General features: G+C 47.5%; 1 protein-coding gene across 2 annotated transcripts in view; it reads right to left on the bottom strand.

Moving 5' to 3' along the window:
* The window catches only part of nrap (nebulin-related anchoring protein), a 60,969-nt gene that overhangs the window by 23,717 nt on the left and 14,340 nt on the right, over window positions 1-22,912 (bottom strand). For both annotated transcript variants that reach the window (XM_056297434.1, XM_056297435.1), the window contains exons 14-30: window positions 21,816-21,929; window positions 21,565-21,663; window positions 17,833-17,937; window positions 17,586-17,693; window positions 14,542-14,649; window positions 13,744-13,941; window positions 13,544-13,648; window positions 13,324-13,422; window positions 13,137-13,241; window positions 12,532-12,639; window positions 12,026-12,183; window positions 10,372-10,525; window positions 8,406-8,510; window positions 2,918-3,016; window positions 2,018-2,122; window positions 1,175-1,282; window positions 42-155 (exon numbers count right to left, since the gene is read on the bottom strand). In XM_056297434.1, coding sequence (XP_056153409.1) covers window positions 42-155; window positions 1,175-1,282; window positions 2,018-2,122; window positions 2,918-3,016; window positions 8,406-8,510; window positions 10,372-10,525; window positions 12,026-12,183; window positions 12,532-12,639; window positions 13,137-13,241; window positions 13,324-13,422; window positions 13,544-13,648; window positions 13,744-13,941; window positions 14,542-14,649; window positions 17,586-17,693; window positions 17,833-17,937; window positions 21,565-21,663; window positions 21,816-21,929 — 1,992 coding nt within the window. The remainder of the gene's footprint in view (window positions 1-41; window positions 156-1,174; window positions 1,283-2,017; window positions 2,123-2,917; window positions 3,017-8,405; window positions 8,511-10,371; window positions 10,526-12,025; window positions 12,184-12,531; window positions 12,640-13,136; window positions 13,242-13,323; window positions 13,423-13,543; window positions 13,649-13,743; window positions 13,942-14,541; window positions 14,650-17,585; window positions 17,694-17,832; window positions 17,938-21,564; window positions 21,664-21,815; window positions 21,930-22,912) is intronic.

Here is a 22,912-nt window from a genome sequence, read left to right as displayed (position 1 = left end):
AGTATTCTGATCCTCGCACCATGAGCTGGAGACGTACTCACATCACTCTGTAATTTACTAGCACGGACTGAGTGAGCGATGTTCAAGTCGTCCTGCAGTCCTTTGAGTGTGATCATCTTCCCCTTGGTCTTCTCAAACTCCTCCTTGTATTTTTGCTGCAGTGTGAAACCATGCATTAGCAGGACATTCCCTGAAGACAGCCGTCAGTGACTGCAGAAATATTGTGAGTTGTGCCTTAAAAGTATGTCTGTCTGTCTGTTGCCTGGCTCTGTGAGGCCTCACTGTAGTGTAGACGGTACAGCCAGTGAGCACATATACTGCAGGCCCAACCTTATTTACATCAACCACTGCATTGGTGGGTATAATCCAGGGAGACAGCATGTGCTGGATTTCCCCAGAACTTCTATTGGACTGCATTCATCTGAGCTACTAGATTAAGGTACGGTTGTTGGATGAATTACATGCTGTGTATGGGTTTGTTGGCTGCACCAGAAAATGTCCATCTCTATAGACTATGAAGCATCTGAATCCATAGCGCACTCAAAATAATGAGTATGCATCCCCACACTTTGTTGTGTGAAACATTGTTGTTAAGTATACCAGAAAAATGTGTTATTATCATTATTATTATTATCATCCACACAGAGGACGACCCGGGATGACCCACCAAGGTTGGACTACCCCGGGGCTCGAATCCAGAACCTTCTTGCTGTGAGGCGACCTCGTTAACTACTGCGCCACTGTGCTGCCCCACTGTCGTCACTGCACATTCATTATGTGTCATAATGTTGTTGTTAAATGCTGCATGAGCTAATTATTATTATTACTATTATTATTATCATCATCCATGTGGACTGCCACATTCTCTTCTTAACAGCCCATTCAGTGGACTAGGTATCAGAAATAGTATGACCAAAGATCATGATCCATGTAGTCGTGACCACATGGTACATCTCAGAATACTGACATAAAAATGCTGGTGTCATTCTTCTGACCCACAACCAAGCCTTTGAATGGGACCGTCAAGTTAAGTTAGAATGAATAACGCTGTGTTCATATTAGTTTTTCATGCTTCACACACCATCGTCAGTTGAAAAGAAAACAACTGTAGAGTAACATCAGTAGAGTCATTGCTAATACTAATACTAATATTAATACTAGAATAGAGACTCACATCGCTGAGGATGTCTGCTGATGCTTTGGCCGACTGGAAAGGGATGGCATCCAGACTCAGTATGTAACCGCCATCACGAAGCTTAGTCCATGACTCCTTGTACCGGCTCTACAAATACACAGGACATCGTATAAACTCAGACACGCTAGCTCCCTGGTGTATCACACACAAAGAGGAGTGACTTCAACCAAAGACGGGACCAAGTCATTGTATTCCAAGTCACAAGGAAGTCTCAAGTCTTGGCATTCAAGTCCCAAATCAAGGCTAACAAGTCCTTGGTAATGTTCTGAGTCCTAAACTTTGAGTTTCAAGGTCCAAACAAGTCATTATGTGCTCATAATCAAACGTAATGCCACTTTAACAGAACAACAGTTAACATAGTAAATGTACGCACATCATGAATGCTTTTAAAATGTGCTTTAGTTATGTGGTGATTCAAAGTGGATCTGTAATGACGGAGGTGAAGAGTTTTAAGAGACTCTATACCTTTGGGCTTGGAGAAGGAATCAAGTCTTTCAAGCCAAAAGGCTCATGTCCAGGTGAAGTCATGAGTCACTGGTGTTACCAAGCTGCAAGTCTTTTTCAGTTCTGTCCAGTCGAGTCTAACGTCAACAAATTTGTGACTCGTCTCTGACTGAGTCCAAATCACGAAGCTCGAGTCCACACCTCTGCTTGAAACCCGATACACTCAACAAGTGTAAGTGAAACATGAATGTGAAGTGATTGATGGAATGACCAGAGAGACTGGATGGTTGGGTGGAAATATGCCGCATGGATCATTCACTGATGACTTGGTGCCCTTTTGTGAGCAAATGTCTGCTTGTGTTAAAGATGTTCTCCCACCTCGCTGAGGTTCATGGCATTCAGCTTGGCCTGTACGTGTTCGGGCAGGTCTCCGCTGAGTGTGTAGTTGTGCTTCATGCTCTCTCCCTTTTCCCTGTACAGCCGCTGGTAAGAAGGAAACACACCGGTTCATCCACTTTGCCTCAGACAACAAGAAACCAGGTCTTACAAACTAACTAGGTTCCTCGAGTAAGTATATAGTCCACATCACTTTATCACGAGTCCTCTCAGTCTTTTAGTCAGGAACACTACTTGTCATTTCATTTCATGTACTATTCATGTTACTGTTCTAAAGCGGTAATAAGTCTAAGACGGCAGGGCTGTGGGTTGACAAGTATTTGTTCTTCATTCATGTTGTGACCAGCCACATGAAGATGGTCACTATAGACAATCCTTCATTAACATGGCTGGCGTGCATGGATTCAGATGTGCACAGCTGTGCAGGGATAATAAAGAAACAGCGTTGTTCTCATGTTTTGTGTCTCTCCTCACTGAATTATCAAAAAGAGGACACCTTGGATGTCAGTAAATCATTATCAAAAAGAGGACACCTTGGATGTCAGTAAATCATTATCAAAAAGAGGACACCTTGGATGTCAGTAAATTAAAGTCTTGTGCTACGCTAGCATTTTGCATCCCTTCCCTGTTTACGCCCCACTCCTGAGATTATGTATTTTGTTCCACCCTTTATTGTCACGTGATGACAGTTATACAAAACTTTTATAAAAGCCGCTTTATAATCTGTATTTTTTCCTCTGGTTTTATTCTTTTTTCACCCGGGTTATAAAATAATGTATGATATATATATTCATATCACATTAACTGTAAAGACATATTTCAACATACTGTTTGTCTCTGGTACCAACAGCAGCTAAACCTCAGGACGTGAGCTGAACTTACGTCGACGGCCAGCTTGTTGCTGAGCTTGGCCTGGACCATCTCTGGAGTGTCCTCGACGCTGGTGAACTTCAGACCGCTCACGTCCTGACGGTAATTCCTCTGCAACAACACCACGGACGAGTTCAGACGAGAGAGAGAGGGAGCTGCTGTGAAACGAGGTGATACAGTCTGGTGCACTTGCACCACATGTGCAGGAAAAGGCACAACCAAACCACGGAGCACGACCCACCCAGGAAAAAGGCAGCAAGATGCCAGGATTCAACAGCGGCAAATACACAAAAAATAAGCGACGTACCGTGTCCAACAGTGCTAATATTACAGGTACTATGATAAACTTTGAACTAGTACCATAATAAAAACAAATATGAATAATAAAAGAAAATAATAAATGGATGAAAATAATAAAAGAAATAAATAATAAAATAAAATAAAGCAAGCAAAAAAAAAGATAGACAAACAGGTGGACAGGTAGTCACATGGGTATATGCATATGTAATGCTACAAAAATACACGTTTGAAATATGAAATAATGTTCTTACAACAACAACAACAAAAATCATGGTTAGACGCTTAGACGTTCAGACATGTTTCTCATCCCGTGCTTCTGAGGAGCTGCTGCCGGGGTCCTGTGTTCAGCCCGCGTTAGGCTGGAGGAGAGAAACTCTAGACCGTGTCCGTTTCATCCTCTTTTTTTAGGGCTGTCTCCTTTAATCGAGGTCTAATAATGGCAACCCTGACACGGCTGCTTGTTAGAACGTCACTTCAGATAAGAGGCTGCACATGAAGCGGTTATGAACAGCATCTGGCCAGCTCCACAGCCATGGACGGATGTGCCCCAGCCTAAATATCATCCGTTTACCACATCAGCCTAAACATGAAACCCACGGACAGGTAAGCGAATAACATTATCTTGTTACCATGGCACCTGTCGTTTTTTTTTTCTCTTTCATTATGATAAAAACATGCATCTTTCTTTTTTCCCCATATGTACACAAACATATGCATAATCATTAGAACAGGAAGAAAACACAAGATACAAGACATTCAACTAAAGCTCAAAACACAGGTAGACAAGACAGGCACAACAGTGAGGTAACCTGTAGGCTGTCACACGGCCTACAGGCTCCCCACCAAATCAAAGGCCCCTGTCAAGGGGTGGGATATATCGGGCAGCAGGTGAACAGTCAGTTCTTGAAGTTGATGTGTTGGAAGCAGGAAAAATAGGCAAGTGTAAGGATCTGAGCGACTTTGACAAGGGCCAAGCTGTGACGTCTACAAGACTGGGTCAGAGCACCTCCAGAACAGCAAGTCTTGTGGGGTGTTCCTGGTATGCAGTGGTCAGTTCCTACCAAAAGGAGTCCAAGGAAGGACAACCAGTGAACTGGTGATAGGGTCATGAGCGCCCAAGGCTCATCGATGTGTGTGGGGAGTGAAGGCTAGCCCGTCTGGTCTGATCCCACAGAAGAGCTACTGTAGCTCAAACTGCTGAATAAGTTCATGCTGGCTATGAGAGCCAGGTGTCAGAACATACAGTACATCACAACTTGCTGTGTATGGGGCTGCATAGCAGCAGACCAGTCAGAGTGCCCATGATGACCCCTGTTGACCACCAAAAGCTACAATGGGCACATGAGCGTCAGAACTGGACCATGGAGCAATGGAAGAAAGTGGCCTGGTCTGATGAATTATGTTTTCTTTTACATCATGTGGACGGCCAAGTGCGTATGTGTCGTTTACCTGGGGAAGAGATGGCACCAGGATGCACCATGGGAACAAGGCAAGCCGGTGGAGGCAGTGTGATGCTCTGGGCAGTGTTCTTTCTGCTGGGAAACTCTGGGTCCTGGCATTCACGGATGTTACTTTGACATGTACCACCTACCTAAACACTGTTGCAGACCAGGTACACCCCTTCATTACAACAGTATTCCCTGATGGCAGTGGCCTCTTGCAGCAGGATAATGCTCCCTGCCATGCTGCACACATAGTTCAGGGATAGTTTGAGGCACATGACAAAGAGTTCAAGGTGTTGCCTTGGCGTCCAAATTCCCCAGATCTCAACCTGATCGAGCATCTGAGGGATGTGCTGGAAAAACAAGTCTGATCCATGGAGGCCCCACCTCACAACTTACAGGACTTAAGGGATCTGCTGCTAACATCTTGGTACCAGATACCAGAGGACACCTTCAGGGGTCTTCTGGAGTCCATGCCTCAACAGGTCAGAGCTGTTTTGGCAGCACGAGGGGGACATACACAATATTAGGCAGGTGGTTTTAATGTTTTGGCTGATTGGTGTGTAACAAAAACCTACACAGAAACATTTTGTTATGTGTGGTACAAACGAGAGTTTCATTTTAAAATAACCAAAGAAACGACAAGATCAGCGCATTCGGATTAAGTTGGCAAGAAAATCAAATAGAAAGAAAGAAAAATACGCCCCAGAACAACTGCTGAAGAATTATTTAAGGGCTTGACAGGAGGAGCTGGAGTGTCTGGGAATGTGGTTCCAGATTCTAGAAAGCACGTAATAAGCAAAAAATATTTTCAGCTTTGCTCTTTCCGTTTGCTTTTAACTGAACTGACATGATCGTTGTACCAGAAAGCTTTTAGGAAGCTGAGCAGTAGGAGTTAAGAAAGAGGTTACAGAACCTTTCACCTTTCACAAGCCTCAAAATACAAGCCGCTCAAGTCCACCCTGCCTGTGTGCACCGACAGCACCGCTCTAAAGCAATGTGATGTAAGAGGGCCACAAGAGAGCCTTGAATATGATGAGGCCCAATTCCAGCAGGAGGAAAAGTCTGAAATGCAATAGAGTGTACTGCTCACTCCAGTTCAGTTGGTGCAATCAGTCTGGCGGCTACTAGTCTCTTGTTACCATAGTGTCTGTTCCTAACCCAGTTTCAAGAGAACAGTGACGGTAAACGGCTCTTAAAATACATTCGGCCTTCAGCCAGGAACCCAAATATGCAACAGCCTCATCTAGTGACACAGAGGCCTCATCTAGTGATACGGAGGCCTCATCTAGTGACACAGAGGCCTCATCTAGTGACACAGAGGCCTCATCTAGTGATACAGAGGCCTCATCTAGTGACACAGAGGCCTCATCTAGTGATACAGAGGCCTCATCTAGTGACACAGAGGCCTCATCTAGTGACACAGAGGCCTCATCTAGTGATACAGAGGCCTCATCTAGTGACACAGAGGCCTCATCTAGTGATACAGAGGCCTCATCTAGTGATACAGAGGCCTCGTCTAGTGACACAGAGGCCTCGTCTAGTGATAAAGAGCAGAGGCCTCATCTAGTGATACAGAGGCCTCATCTAGTGATACAGAGGCCTCATCTAGTGACACAGAGGCCTCATCTAGTGATACAGAGGCCTCATCTAGTGACACAGAGGTCTCATCTAGTGATACGGAGGCCTCATCTAGTGATACAGAGGCCTCATCTAGTGACACAGAGGTCTCATCTAGTGATACAGAGGCCTCATCTAGTGACACAGAGCAGAGGCCTCATCTAGTGATACAGAGCAGAGGCCTCATCTAGTGACACAGAGCAGAGGCCAAATCTAGTGATACAGAGGCCTCATCTAGTGACACAGAAGTCTCATCTAGTGATACGGAGGCCTCATCTAGTGATACAGAGGCCTCATCTAGTGACACAGAGCAGAGGCCAAATCTAGTGATACGGAGCAGAGGCCTCATCTAGTGACACAGAGGCCTCATCTAGTGACACAGAGGCCTTGTCTAGTGACACAGAGGCCTCATCTAGTGACACAGAGGCCTCATCTAGTGACACAGAGGCCTCATCTAGTGACACAGAGGCCTCGTCTAGTGACACAGAGGCCTCATCTAGTGACACAGAGGCCTTGTCTAGTGACACAGAGGCCTCATCTAGTGATACAGAGGCCTCATCTAGTGATACAGAGGCCTCATCTAGTGACACAGAGCAGAGGCCAAATCTAGTGATACGGAGCAGAGGCCTCATCTAGTGACACAGAGGCCTCATCTAGTGACACAGAGGCCTCATCTAGTGACACAGAGGCCCTGTCTAGTGACACAGAGGCCTCATCTAGTGACACAGAGGCCTCATCTAGTGACACAGAGGCCTCATCTAGTGATACAGAGACCTTGTCTAGTGACACAGAGGCCTCATCTAGTGATACAGAGGCCTCGTCTAGTGACACAGAGGCCTCATCTAGTGACACAGAGGCCTCATCTAGTGACACAGAGGCCTTGTCTAGTGACACAGAGGCCTCATCTAGTGATACAGAGGCCTTGTCTAGTGACACAGAGGCCTCGTCTAGTGACACAGAGGCCTCATCTAGTGACACAGAGGCCTCGTCTAGTGATACAGAGGCCTCATCTAGTGATACAGAGGCCTCGTCTAGTGACACAGAGGCCTCATCTAGTGATACAGAGGCCTCGTCTAGTGACACAGAGGCCTCATCTAGTGATACAGAGGCCTCATCTAGTGATACAGAGGCCTCATCTAGTCATACAGAGGCCTCATCTAGTGACACAGAGGCCTCATCTAGTGATACAGAGGCCTCATCTAGTGATACAGAGGCCTCATCTAGTGACACAGAGGCCTCATCTAGTGATACAGAGGCCTCATCTAGTGACACAAAGGCCTCATCTAGTGATACAGAGGCCTCATCTAGTGATACAGAGGCCTCATCTAGTGATACAGAGGCCTCATCTAGTGACACAAAGGCCTCATCTAGTGATACAGAGGCCTCATCTAGTGACACAGAGGCCTCATCTAGTGACACAGCGGCCTCATCTAGTGACACAAAGGCCTCATCTAGTGATACAGAGGCCTCATCTAGTGATACAGAGGCCTCATCTATTGATACAGAGGCCTCATCTAGTGACACAAAGGCCTCATCTAGTGATACAGAGGCCTCATCTAGTGACACAGAGGCCTCATCTAGTGACACAGCGGCCTCATCTAGTGACACAAAGGCCTCATCTAGTGATACAGAGGCCTCATCTAGTGACACAGAGCAGAGGCCTCATCTAGTGACACAGAGGCCTCATCTAGTGACACAAAGGCCTCATCTAGTGATACAGAGGCCTCATCTAGTGACACAGAGGCCTCATCTAGTGACAGAGCTGCATAACCTGTGCTCACACCGTCTCATGCTCCTGTTCTAGCTAGCCTGCAAAGTCCTCGAGTCAGTACCCATACTTCCTGTCAGTAATCGTGCAGTGCATTTTAACTGGATTGGGTTGAATGTTAATGCTATCATAATTACTAATTAGTCGTCATATCTGAAAAAACATATCCTCAAAAACTGGGAAAAAATGTAAAAAGATTGTGGCAAAAAGTGCACATCACAATTAATATCAGTGGCATGAGATGTTCCAGATGTTTCATTCCTCAGATTGTGTAAATACAGTTAGTGCCAGCGATGTATTGCAGAGTAAGAGTTTAATGATAATAATAATAATAATAATAATAATAATAATAATAATGGATTACGTATACCTCACTGGCAAGGTCTCGAGCCTTCTTTGCTTGCTGGACATCCAGAGAACGTGACGCCTCCCATCCCACACCCTTCATCCAGTTCAGATCTGACTTGTACTGTTTCTACACACACACACACACACACACACACACACACACACACACACACACACACACACACACACACACACACACACACACACACACACAGAGATATAGACACATTTAAGTTTAAAATGTCAATAAATAAATAAAGTTTGATGAAACTCTACAAGTGGTTTTGTCGCAACATGTAGTAGAAATCATGATGTCAAACAGGAATGGAGGCGTAACTGTGAAATCTACCAAACAACTCAGTCAGTGAGTTACAATGTTCCTCCTTTTTGCCATACACAATGCTATGTCATATATATATATTACTATACTACTACTATAAAATATCTACTACTACTACTTTCGGTATATCTCAGTGCTGTTTCCAGCTTCTGGCTTCCACCTTCATGAGAATCGGCTTCATGAGATCGATAACTGCTGTTTATTCTTTTCTTTGGGGGGGGGGGGTTTACCCCTTTTTCTCCCCAATTGTATCCGGCCAATTACCCCACTCTTCCGAGCCATCCCGGTCACTGCTCCACCCCCTCTGTCGATCCGGGGACGGTTGCAGACTACCACGTCTCTTCCCATACATGTGGAGTCACCAGCCCTCCCTGGATCGGCAGAGGGGGTGGAGCAGAGACCGGGATGGCTCGGAAGAGTGGGGTAATTGGCCACATACAATTGGGGAGAAAAGGGGGGGGGGGTAAAAAAGGAAAAAAAGTTTAGACATATGTGTTAGTTTGGATATACTGCATGTTCTTGTAGTTTGGATATTGTGTGTTTGTGTGTTTGTGTTGCACTGCTGTGTGCTGGGGGAAACGATGTGTCGTTTCATTTCATGTGCGCAAGTGCATGAAATGAAACGACAAATGAAGTGTTTGTGATGCTGATTCTTTCAGCTAGGATTGCGTTAGATGTGACGGGCCCTCCAGATAGCCTTAGCCCCGGGCCCGACAGCAGGCCTGCTATGGTTAGCACTAGCTCAGCCTCGTCGCCACATGCGGCGGAGTTTGTCTCTGTTTGCCGGCGTGGGAAGGCTCGCAAGAGCAAGCCACCGGTCATGTGGCCTGGTCTGCAGTCAACTCTCCCGACTGCAAACCGGTTTTCGCCCCTCACCAGCCCTGTTGGTAGTCCTCCAGGCCAGAGTGCCTCTCCCGCTCTTGTCGACAGAGTAAAGCAACACAGGCTAGTGGATTCAGAACTGAGGGAGTCCACCCCGACAGCCTGGGTAGCCGAATGCTAGTGGCCAACCTGCAGCACGCCGTGCCGTCTTTTCCACGTGACTGTTTACATCCCATACTTCCCTCCCGGAACCTCCATTTCTGCCTACGGCGGCACCCCACAGTACTGTTCTGCCCGCTAGCTCCCCCCACTGGCCTCATCTGTCACTAACCCTCTCAACCGGGATTTTTCCCCACACAAACTATTTATTAGGCAACTGGCCTCTGATCCACATGACATATTACGACGTGACCGGCATGTCGACCACAGTGTGTTTAGTCCACGTGTTAAATCAGCTGTTTATACGCGCATGACCTGTCATAGGTTTGCCTTCTACAATATCCGATGTATCGCCAACAAAGCCCCTCTGGTCACCGACTTCACCACAGAGCACAACTGGACTATTTATGTGTCACAGAAACTGGGCAGTCACGGAGTGACTTTCTACAGCTAAATTCAGCAACTCCACCAGGATTTGTTTACATATGCAAACCTCGGTCTTCGGGCAGAGGAGGCGGCCTCCACCTGGATTATTGAACATGCATTAAAAAAAAAAAACGTATTCAGAAAAACTCTGAAGCAAATGCTCTAAATAGAATGATTTTTTTTGACACAGTGGTTTGATCCCTTGTGTGGAAATGCAGCTCAAACCGTGAGGCAGGCGTACATCACTCTGCAGTCCATAGGCCTTCTTGGCCCAAGCGGTATTCATGTCTGTGGGCAGAGACGTGTATTCATGGAGGACGGTCCTGTAGTTCGTGTCAGTCGCCAGGTCCTGGGCTTTCTTGGCATGGCTGATGTTCAGCATATCCAGAGAAACACTGCGAACCGGATTCACGTCATGAAATGAAAAACCTCACTTCTGATCAAGTTGCAGTAACATTTATGCAGCACAGAAGACCTACAAACTGCTCCGTGGGAAGCTCTTTAATGAGTTATGTGGTTCAAGTTCCAAAACAAAAGAAATACTAGATTTCAAGTGTCAGCCAGTTTTAAAATACTGAATGGTCTTACTTAAAAAGTAATAATACATACAATAGTTCTGAATATCATTTTAGCTTTTCACTTAAAACTTAAGTGAATGCTAAGTAAATATCTAAAACTTGCTTCCAAAGTAGGCATAGTAATACACACGTTGTCACTTCAAAACAAGCTTTGGTAACACTTTAGTATGGGGAACGTAGTCACCATTAATTAGGTGCTTATTAGCATGCAAATTAGCAACATATTGGCCCTTAATTGGTCATTATTACGTACTCATTAATGCCGTATTCTGCATGGCCTTATTATACAACCAGTAAGCCATTAACTATGAGTTTTCCCTCTATAACCTCAGAAGTATTGCTTATTAGTAGTACCATCTCAATATGCTTTGCTTAGTATGGCCTTTATAAGGTGGTAGTACCACAAGAAGAGGTATTCTCCCTTACTAACACTTCATGAATATGGTCTGTTCTTACATAACAACACACAAAACTACAAGTGTTCATAGTGTTACATTACTCTAAATTAAATTTTTGTTACTTAGAATATGTTCCCCATACTAAAGTGACATCTTGATCATTACTAATTCACTAGTAATTAAGTTTTTTTATGTTCCCCATACTAAAGTGTTACCCAAGCTTTAAATACTAAAAAAGGGATAAAATATAAACTGAATGGTCTCCCTAACCATTAGGCCCCCTGATGGCTTTTTTTTGGAGGGTTCCCCCCCCCCCTCCTTTTTCTCCCCAATTGTACTTGGCCAATTACCCCACTCTTCCGAGCCGTCCCGGTCTCTGCTCCACCCCCTCTGCTGATCCGGGGAGGGCTGCAGACTACCACATGCCTCCTCCCATACATGTGGAGTCGCCAGCCGCTTCTTTTCACCTGACAGTGAGGAGTTTCACCAGGGGGACGTGGCGTGTGGGAGGATCACGCTATTCCCCCCCCAGTTCCCCCTCCCCCTCAAACAGGCACCCCAACCGACCAGAGGAGGCGCTAGTGCAGCAACCAGGACAAACACCCATATCCGGCTTCCCACCCGCAGACACGGCCAATTGTGTCTGTAGGGACGCCAGACCAAGCTGGTGGTAACACAGGGATTCGAACCAAGATCCCCATGTTGGCAGGCAACGTAATAGACCGCTACGCCACCCTGATGCCCCCCGACAGCTTTTTAGCATTCGTGTGATCAACATACTTTAGTTCGGGGTAAAATGTCTTGACAACTGGTGTGAAAAAGTGGCTGATAGAAAGCTGGAGAGAACTTGGGACAGTAGTGCTGCCCTTAAAAAAAAGACTACAAGCCAAAAGGAAACAATACATTTCAAGGGCCACACCTGTATTTGCTCTTGGTGTCCTCATAGTCCTTCTTGTAGCGGCGGTCGCTCTGCAGTTTGGTGGCCAGAGCAGAATGGGCCATCTGAGAGTCATCAGTAACCGACTTAATGCCGGCGGCCTTGCCCTTGGTTTTCTCGTACTGCTCCTTGTACTTGACCTAAGCGGGGACGAGATGCCGCGTGAAGGGACACATCCCATTTGCTAACATTTAGGGGGAATTTGCTCTATACTGTGTGAAATTATAAAGTTAACCTTCGCAAAGTGTAGATAGTCAAAGACAAATGTAAAGCGTATGTACCTCAGAAAGTGCTGTACCACAGTAGATTTACTGAGTTTGCTCGTTATGCTAGCCTTGAAGTTCCATATATTCTTTTATGGTCATTATAGTTATGGAGAACTCATGCAGGTGGCTGGTGTGACAGAAGAAGGTGGAGATGGAAACAGATGAGCCGCTGTGGCGCCCCCTAACGGGAGCAGCCGACAGTGGTAGTCGTAGATAACTCACATTGCTGGCCAGATCCCTCTTGGCCTTGGCGGTGAGTATGGAGAGGGAGTCTAGTCGCAGCTCAAAGCCCTTGTCCTTCTGCTTCTCCCAGCTGCTCTTGTACGCTTTCTGGAAAGGGAGACATTCTCACAGCATTACATTCAGGTACCAAGCCAGAATAAACACCAGTAGCCTACTCTATTCTGGGAGGAAGCCCCTGGTGAGAAAATATCATGAATACTGCGTCAGTGGCTTCCCTGGTAATAAAGGGATACTATGCAATCAAGGCTAGCATCCCCACTTTAATACGCTTCATTGTAAGTACTTAGTTTGGGGTCTTGTGCCATTCAGAACACCTGACTGCAAGAAGTTAGCAGTAAATGTTGAAGCCCGTTTAAGCTCATTTAGCTCATTTCACAAACGAGTCAACAAAATCAAAATCTGTTTGTCAAGCATAAACGTAAGTACGCTTATACAAAGTAGAGCACTTGTCTGAGAAGTCCCGTAAGTCCGAGGCACGAGTTAACACAGCGCTGGCTAGCATGGGAAAAAGCGTCGTCATTTTAAAAACTGCCACATTTTAAGGATGTAATAAAAATGTGATCAAGTAATCCTGGGAAGTGTACCTCGCTGAGGAGGTCCGCGTTGGCCTTTGCCTGTTTGAAAAGAGGCTCGTCCTTTGTCATGGTGTACTGGTGCATCATCTGCTCCGTTTCTGCTTTGTAAGCCATCTGAAAGGCAGGAGACAGACAGACAACGTGATGTCCGAGGTCTTCGCCTGTCTAATGTGGGGGATGAAAGAGAAGGCCTTACGCTGCTCTGCAGCTCCTGGCTTTTCTTGGCGTGTTTGATAGCGAGGTCATCAGCCACTTGGGTAAACTTGATGCCGTCTACCTTCTGACGGTACTTCATCTGAGAGCCAGAGACACAAGTACACGCTTAAGTGCGACACTACAGTGCACCGTAAGAATAAATTCCGTGTCCGTAGCGTACACACATGTACACATGTACACAAACACACACATTTACTGACATCACTAAGTAGCTCTCCAGCTTTCTTGGCCTGGGTTATGTTCAGACTCCCATCAGCCTCCCAGCCAACTCCCTTCATCCAGTTCAAGTCCGAACGATACTTGTTCTAATGGGTAGAGAACCGACACAGTATCAGGAAAAGTACAAATTCCTTCCTTCCGTCCGTCATCCCTTCCTTCTCCTCATTTCCTGTCCACTCACCTCACTTTGTAGGGCATAGGCCTTTTTGGCCTGCTGGACATTAATATCATCGGGCATGACGGTGTAATCGTGGAGCGTCTTGCGGTAGTCCACATCACTAGCCAGGGCCTGAGCTTTCTTGGCGTGACTCAGAGTGACCATGTCCAAAGGCAGGCTGTACTGGTCCTGGGTCTCCTTTGAGCCCTTCTTGTACTCAATCTGAAATAAGTAGGGGGTTCAAATGTGAGTTTAGGGCAAACATTTTCTGAACTTAGTTGGAGAACCAAAATGTGTGTGTGTGTACCTATATTTTTACCCAAATACATGTACACATATGAATACAGAGGGCACTGATTTATGCTTGGCCCACTGTTCATGCAGTGTGACTGCTGTGTTTCATCCAGTAGCACAGGGGTCCCCAATAGGCGGCCCGCGGGCCACGTCCGGCCCGTGGCGGATGGATTTATGGTCCGTGAGAATTTTTGGAGAAATGCCAGAAGGAAGAATTTTTTTGTATTTCCCTACCAAAAACATTTTTTTTTCTTAGTAAAAGTAAGACTAGTAATATATAGAAAAATAGATGAAAAATCTCTGTTTAAATTATAATACCTGCAACGTATCGACACCAAAACAAACTAACGAACAACATGCTGCTGGAGGTTGAGTGGCCCGTGGTTTTAAAAGTGGCCCTAAAAGTGGCCCGCCATGAAAAGTAATTGGGGACCCCTGCAGTAGCATCACAAAACAAGAACACACCACTCATGTACAATATGAATTACAGTAAGTGACGTCATAAGTGAAAAATGAATTTGTCCTCACATTGCTGGACATCTTGGCCACCTGAAGAGAGTGCAGGGTCTTGGAGTCACTCATGTTGACCCCCACCGCCTTTTCCTTGTTCTTCATGAAGGACTCTTTGTATTTGATCTGAAACACACAAATTTCATCAGCCAACAGCAGCTGTCTTGTCGACCCAGCCACTGGGGACGCACAAACCAGTGCATTGTCAGTGCCGGTCCCAAGCCCAGATAGATGGAGGAGGGTTGCGTCAGGAAGGGCATCCGGCGCAAAACCTTTGCCGAATCAAATATGCGAATCCTAAATCGGATCGGTCCGGATCGGTCGAGGCCCGGGTTACCAACGACCGACACCGGTAATCTTGGCGAGGAGGTTGCCGGTAGAAACTACGCTACTGTTGGGCGAAGGAGAAGGAGAGGTGGAAGGCGTGTCCAGCGGCAGCGGGAGAGGAGGAAGGTAGGTATACAGTGTGTGCAAGAGACCAGCTGGAAGGGGAGTAAGGCCAGGAGCAACGCAGGCGGATTCAAACTATTCTACCATGGTGGGGGTGGGGGGGGGGTCATGGATACGTTTTTTGCTTCTCTCTCTAGCCCCCGCCCCCCTGCACACTTGTAATTGGACCAAAATAGTGCTACCAGCCAGGTAACGGGCCAAGGCGCTGGACATTTGTGGACATGCACATCATTACTGGTCCACGTGCCCCACCATGTGACCATTACGAACTGCACGACGCATTATTTTTAACCCCATATACTGCTGGGTTTTTAACTGACCAGTACGTACAAGCAGGTTTTGAAACACAATGGAAACAACGACTTAGTTTCTCTCGCTGTAATTACATACACCTCAAGTTCAAAACACACAATATGTATCTTCTTTATTTTTATAAATGTATTTCTAGTTTTCCCCTTATCCCACCCGATTAACCCAATGGCCTATGGCCGGAACTCTTGTGGAATAACTCCCCTGGCTCACGTTTCCACAGGAAGGAGATAGTCGTAACACCAGCTTCCTTCAAACTCATGTCGGCTGCTTTCTCTAGTTTACACGCTGAAGCCTCCTCGCATGGATTGCATCACCTTCAGGCCGCGAAGGAGACGTAGGGCGAATGCTTCCGGTTGCTTGGCTGCAGGCGCCCGGATGGGCCAGAGGGGTCGCTGGAGAACGATGAGTCCCCGAACACTACACCGATCTACACCCACTATCCCTCGGTAAGGGTGGCCTAATGAATGCCTTACTCTGAGGACGCTCTGGCTGTGACGGGTTACGGCGAGTCTGGGATACGAACCTCCCAGCCACGTGACGAGCGGACTGCAAGAACGGCGGTTTAGTCCGCTCGGCCACCAGAGCGTCATGTTTATGTGCTTTATACAAATGAAATCATATTTTCAGGGGTGCTACATATATAAAGCTTGAAATCGAAGGTGTGATGATGAATGTTGTCAGCACATATCCCCCACAAGTTGGGCGTGAGGTGGAAGAGAGAAGTGTTCTTTTCTTTGGGGGGGGGATTTTTTTCTCTCCTTCTCTCCCCAATTGTATCCTACCAATTACCCCACTCTTCTGAGCCGTCTACCATATGCCTCCTCCAATACATGTGGAGTCACCAGTCGCTTCTTTTCACCTGACATTTAGCAGTTTCACCAGGGGGATGCAGCACGTGGGAGGATCACACTATCCCCCCCCCCCCCCCGAACAGGCGCCCCGACTGACCAGAAGAGGTGCCAGTGCAGCGACCACAACACATACCCACATCCGGCTTCCCACCCGCAGACATGGCCAACTGTGTCTGTAAGGACACCCGACCAAGCTGGAGGTAACACCTGGATTTGAACCGACGAGCCCCTTGTTGGTAGGCAACAGAATAGACCGCTACGCTACCTGGACACCCAGAGGAAGAATTCTGGAGTGAGTTGGATGACGTGGTGGAGAAGGTACCCAAGGAGGAGAGAGTGGTGATTGGGGTGGACTTCAGTGGGCAGGTTGGTAAAGGGAACAGTGGTGATGGGGAGGTGATGGGTAGGTATGGTGTCAAGGAGAGGAATTCGGTAGGACAGATGGAGGTGGATTTTGTGAAAAGGATGGAAGTGGCTGTGGTGAACACATATTTCAAGAAGAGGGAGGAACACAGGGTGACATAATAGAATGGAGGAAAGTGCACACAGGTGGACTATATCTTGTGCAGGAGCCATGATCTGAAAGGGGTTGGAGACTGCAAGGTGGTGACAGGGGAGAATGTAGCTAGGCAGCATCGGATGGTGGTCTGTAGGATGACTTTGGAGACCGAGAAGAGGAAGAGAGTGAAGGCAGAGCCAAGGATCAAATGGTGGAAGTTGAAGAAGGAAGACTGTTATGTGGAGTTCAGGGAGGAGTTAAGACAGCTACTGGGTGGTAGTGAAGAGTTGCCGGGTGGCTGGGCAACCACTGCAGAAATAGTGAGGGAGACAGCTAGGAAGGTACTTGGTGTGTCATCTGAACAGAGGGAGGAAGACAAGGAGACTTGGTGCTGGAATGAGGAAGTACAGGGAGTACATGTGTGGAAGAGAGATGCTGGGTATATTGGAAGGAGGATGTTGAAAATAAAGCTCTCAGGCAAGAGGAGAAGAGGAAGGGCAAAGAGGAGGTTTATGGATGTGGTGAGGGAGGACATGCAGGTGGCTGGTGTGACAGAGGAAGATGCAGAGGACAGGAAGAGATGGAAACGGATGATCTGCTGTGGCGCCCCCTAACGAGAGTGTTAAAGTGTGTTGTTTCCTTCTACTAATGAGACGTTACAACTCGTTTCAACCCCACTGGGCTATAAACTTTAATAATAACTTCGGCACATAAGGTTATGCATCATGCTCGGTCCGTTATTCCAGGTGCAACAACATAAACGACCCCTGTGTAAACAAGGAACTAAACAATGGTTCCTAACAATAGTTCCTATTGTTACAGGGAGCAGCGAAAGAGGAAGATTATCAGTTGTCTGTCCCTAACAGGTTTTGTCTTTGCACAGATTGTTGGCTCTCTCACACTTCATCTCTCTCCACTGGGGCACAGAAGGTTGGCTTGTGGTTACTTACATCACTGGCTAGGTCCCGGGATGCTTTAGCCGCTTTGACTGTCAGGGTGTCTACGCCTATATCGCAGGCCTTGGATTTGGTCTTCTCCCACTCCTCCTTGTATTTGATCTGAAATAACAACAAAGTATTACCATTTGCAACAACAACAGCAACAAAATGACAGTGTGTGATCACAAACGTGTTGACAAAAACCAGCAAATACAAGTGTGTGATGACCATTTGTTATTCTGGCCATGTGATAACTCACGTCACTGCACAGAGCGGCATTGGCCTTCGCTTTTTGAATCTGGGGCATGTCCTGGGACAGGGTGTACTGATGCTTTGTCTTCTCGTAGTCTGCTTTGTAGTTGAGCTGAAGGACACACAAACAACGAACGCTTACACTACATTTCAGTGCTCATTACTAAGAGCAAAACAACTCACAGTGCTGTGCAAGATGGCGGCGCGCTGGACGCTCCATGTTCAGTGTTGCGTTTTCTTTGTTATCGTAGCGCATTCGGGGGGCAACCACAGGAACTGCCGCGGCCGGGACGCGAACCCGTATCACCCGCACCGCGGGAGACATCGCTAACCGCTTGACTAAATGGTCCGATGTCGCCCGCGGTGCGAGAGGTACGGGTTCGCGTCCCGGCTGCGGCAGTTCCTGTGGTTGCCCCCCCCCCCCGAATTCGCTACATTATTTATACGTTAGTTTTAAGTGTATTTACAAGTGTAGGTCATGCTCTCTTCTACAGCCGTCAGGAAGTGTTAAACCTCAGAACGGATTACTCACTTCCCTCCACCATCACGGACAATTTCCCCCTGGAAACGCTGCCCCCTGTCGGCAACATAAACAGAAGAGGGGGAAACGAGGCGGGCTACATGCTAAGCTAAGTAGCACTCTCTTCAAAGTTTCCCTCCCCAGCATCTTCATGGCTAATGTCCGGTCGTTAGCTAACAAGATGGAAGAGATAAGACTCAGGCTGTCCTCTCAGAAAAGGCTGCAGAGCTGCTGTCTGCTGATGTTTACGGAGACTTGGCTCAACAGCAACATAGCGACTCAGCAGTCGAGCTAGCGGGCCGCACAGCCTTCCGTGCCGACAGGACAGCGGACTCCGGCAAGATCCGCGGAGGAGGTTTGAGTATTTATGTCAGTAACTCTTGGTGCAACAATATAAAGATGGTTGAAAGGCATTGCTCTGCTGATCTCGAGCTGCTTATGATTCAGTGTAGGCCTTTTTACCTGCCCAGGGAGCTAACGGCCATTACCATTGCCGCTGTATACATCCCCCCACATGCTAATGCTAAGGTAGCACTTAAGCAGCTACAATGTGCCATCAGCAGACAACAGACCGAACACCCGGACAATGCCTTTATCATAGGTGGTGACTTTAATCAGGCTAACCTCAGGGCTGTATTGCCCAAATTCCATCAGCATGTCTCCTGCCCCACTAGGGGACAAAACACCCTGGACCATCTCTATACAAACATCAAGGACTCATGCAAAGCTACTCCCTGCCCTCATCTGGGGCACTCTGACCACCTCTGCCTGTTCCTGGTCCCAGCCTACAAACCCCTAATAAAACGGATCAAGCCAGCAGTAAAGACAATCACTGTCCGGCCAGAAGGAGCAGTCTCTGAACTCCAGGACTGTTTTGACAACACAGACCGGAGTATTTTTGCACATTCAGCTACCTATGGCTCCTGTATAGACATTAATGAACAGACATCTGCCATACTAGCCTACATTAACTTTTGCACTGAGAGTGTCACAACAAAAGAATCAGTCCGCACCTTTCCAAACCAGAAACCCTGGATGACCAGTGAGGTCCGGCAGCTGCTGAAAGTCCGGGATGCAGCATTCAAGTCAGGTAACTGTGAGGCCTACAGCGCAGCCAGATGAAACCTCAAAAAGGGCATCAGAACAGCCAAACATAAATATTCTCTACGAATACAGGACCACTTTCACAATAACTCTGATCCCCGGCGAATGTGACAAGGCATTCGGTCTATCACAGACTACAAAAGCTCCAATAGCGGTCCCACTGTCCATGATGCCTCCCTGCCAGACAAGCTAAATCATTTCTATGCCCGCTTCGACAAGGACAACACTGACCCGGCCACAAAAATCCCCAGCCACCCAGAAAACCAGGTGCTCACTCTATTAGTCGCAGAGGTCAGAGAATCACTGCGCAGAGTGAACACACGGAAGGCTGCCGGACCAGACGGCATACCGGGTTGGGTCTACCGGGAATGTGCCGACCAGCTGGCTGAGGTCTTCACACCTGTATTTAACCTCTCACTGTCCCAATCCATAGTCCCAGCATGCTTTAAGACCACCTCTATCATTCCTGTCCCAAAGAAACCAACATCCACATGTCTGAATGACTACCGACCCATAGCACTCACCCCTATTGCCATGAAGTGCTTTGAAAGACTGGTTCTGGCTCACATCAAAAACATTATCCCCCCACATTCGACCCACATTAGTTCGCCTACCGTCCCAAAAGTTCTACTGAGGATGCCATTGCCACTGCCCTGCACGTTGCTCTGACCCACCTTGAACTTAACAACACATACATCCGGATGCTGTTTATAGATTACAGCTCTGGCTTCAACACTATCATCCCCGCCAAACTAACCACCAAACCACCAAAACTCCTCTCCCTTGGCCTCAGCCCTTCCCTCTGTAACTGGATCCTGGACTTCCTGACCAACAGACCTCAGTCTGTTAGGTTAGGTGACCACACCTCCTCCACCCTGACCCTCAGCACAGGTGCCCCTCAAGGCTGTGTTCTGAGCCCCCTCCTTTTCTCCCTCTTCACCCATGACTGCCTGCCAACTCACCCTTCAAATGTTATAGTTAAGTTTGCAGATGACACCACGGTCATTGGCCGTATCACCAACAATGACGAGACGGCCTACAGGGACGAGATTCAGCACCTCACATCATGGTGTACTACCAGCAATATTGTCCTCAATATGCAGAAGACGAAGGAGCTGATTGTGGACTTCAGGAGGTCTAGAAGCTGCAGCCACTCCCCCATACACATGAATGGGGTGGAAGTGGAGCGTGTTTCCAGCTTTAAATTCCTTGGAGTCCACATCAGCGAGGACCTCTCCTGGACATTAAACACCCAGGCCCTTGTGAAAAAGGCCCAACAATGCCTGCATTTCCTGAGTAGGCTGAGGAGCGCCTGTCTATCCCCCAAAATTCTCACCAACTTCTACCACTGCACCATAGAGAGCATCCTGACCAGCTGCATCTCATGTGGTATGGCAGCTGCACCTCAGTAGACCAGAAAGCTCTGCAGCAGGTCGTCAAGGTGGGCCAGCATATCACCGGCACCCAGCTCCCAGCCATAAAAGATATCACAAACGCTGCCTTCGAAGGGGTCTGAGCATCAGCAGAGATCCCACCCACCCCAACCATGGACTGTTCTCCCCCCTGCGCTCTGGGAGGCACTACAGGGGCCTCAGAGCCCGCACTACCAGGCTCAAACACAGCTTCTTTCCACAAGCTGTTGCCCACCTGAACCTGGCTACCCACTGAATGTCTGTAGATATTTTTAAATATTTTGTACTCCAGCTCTTTTTTAACTTATTTTAGCTTTTGGTCTTCATGTGTGTATACCTTATACTGTGTTTACTGTGTTTGTCTGTGTCTGTCTTGCACTGTTTGGTGAAGCCACAGCCTTCATTTCATTTTTAACATGTGCCTGCACATTGTTTTTACTGACAATAAACTGAATTGAATTGAATTGAATTGAATTGAATTGAATTGAATTGAATTGAATTGAATTGAATTGCATATGAGGTGTGTGTTCCTAGTTGTGCTCTGAACCCAGGTGTTCATGTTGGGATCACCCTAGCTAACAACTGACTCATCTGTGTGCACAAGGGGTAAGACATACTTACACCTGTGTGCACAAGGGGTAAGACAGACTTATATTGCTGACAACTGACTCACTTGTGTGCACAAAGGGTAAGACCGACTTACATTGCTGACAAGCTGGGCGTTCTTTCTGGCCTGGACGATCTCAGGTGTGTCTGTCACTGTGCTGTATTTGACCTGTTCAATGTGTTGTCTGTAGTTCTTCTGCATGAAGAGGAAGATTGATGGATGTTAACGAATCATTTTGCCAAATAATAATGACTCCCCTTCTGTGCCTCATTATATCCTCATCTGTAAAGTTTCCACAGACTAAAAGTTGTAATGAAAACATGCTACCACTTTGAGCTAAGACTCACGTCCTTCAGCGGGTCCAGTTTCCTCTGGCTTTGGTAGCCTGGGGTGATGGTGGCGGGGTAGTTGTATTCCCCTTGCTCCATCTTCTCCTGGTCGTAGCCCTGTTTGTAAGCGATCTGGAACACACGACAAGACTACGTCTGCCACACAACTGACAAGTTGCAATTCCCCCCCCACCCCTTTTCTCCCCAGTTGTACTTGGCCAATCACCCCACTCTTCCGAGCCGTCCCGGTCTCTGCTCCACCCCCTCTGCCCATCCGGGGAGGGCTGCAAACTATCACATGCCTCCTTCCATACATGTGGAGTCACCAGCTGCTTCTTTTCACCTGACAGTGAGGAGTTTCACCAGGAGGACGTAGCGCGTGGGAGGATCACACTATTTCCCCCAGTTCCCCCTCCCCCCTGAACAGGTGCCCCGACTGACCAGAGGAGGCGCTAGTGCAGCAACCAGGACACATACCCAAATCCGGCTTCCCACTCGCAGACACGGTGTCTGTAGGGACGCCCGACCAAGTCAGAGGTAACACGGGGATTCGAACAGGTGATCCCCATGTTGGTAGGCAACGGAATACCGCCATGTCACCCGGACGCCCACGTGTCTCGTTTTCATGAAAAATGCTAACATTCATCCATCCATCCATTATTCGACCCACTTATGCTGCTCTCAGGGTCACGGGGATGCTGCAGCCTATCCCAGCAGTCATTGGGCGGCAGGCGGGGAGACACCCTGGACAGGCCGCCAGGCCATTACACAGGGCCAACACATATACACACACACACATTCACACCTAGGGACAATTTAGTATGGCTGATTCACCTGACCCACATGTCTTTGGACTGTGGGAGGAAACCGGAGCCCCCGGAGGAAACCCAAACAGACACGGGGAGAACATGCAAACTCCACACAGAGGACGACCCGAGACGACCCCCAAGGTTGGACTACCCCGGGGCTCGAACCCAGGACCTTCTTGCTGTGAGGTGACCATGCTAACCACAGCGCTACTGTACTGCCCATGCTAACACAGGTTACAGAAAATCAAATATAGGTTTAATTTTGGAAAATGTTGCTCACGCGTGTCAGCTCAAGAAACAGGAAAT

This window comes from Lampris incognitus, chromosome 17, assembly GCF_029633865.1.
Source record: "Lampris incognitus isolate fLamInc1 chromosome 17, fLamInc1.hap2, whole genome shotgun sequence".
Taxonomy (NCBI): Eukaryota; Metazoa; Chordata; class Actinopteri; order Lampriformes; family Lampridae; genus Lampris; species Lampris incognitus.
This window is presented reverse-complemented; position numbering and strand designations above follow the sequence as displayed.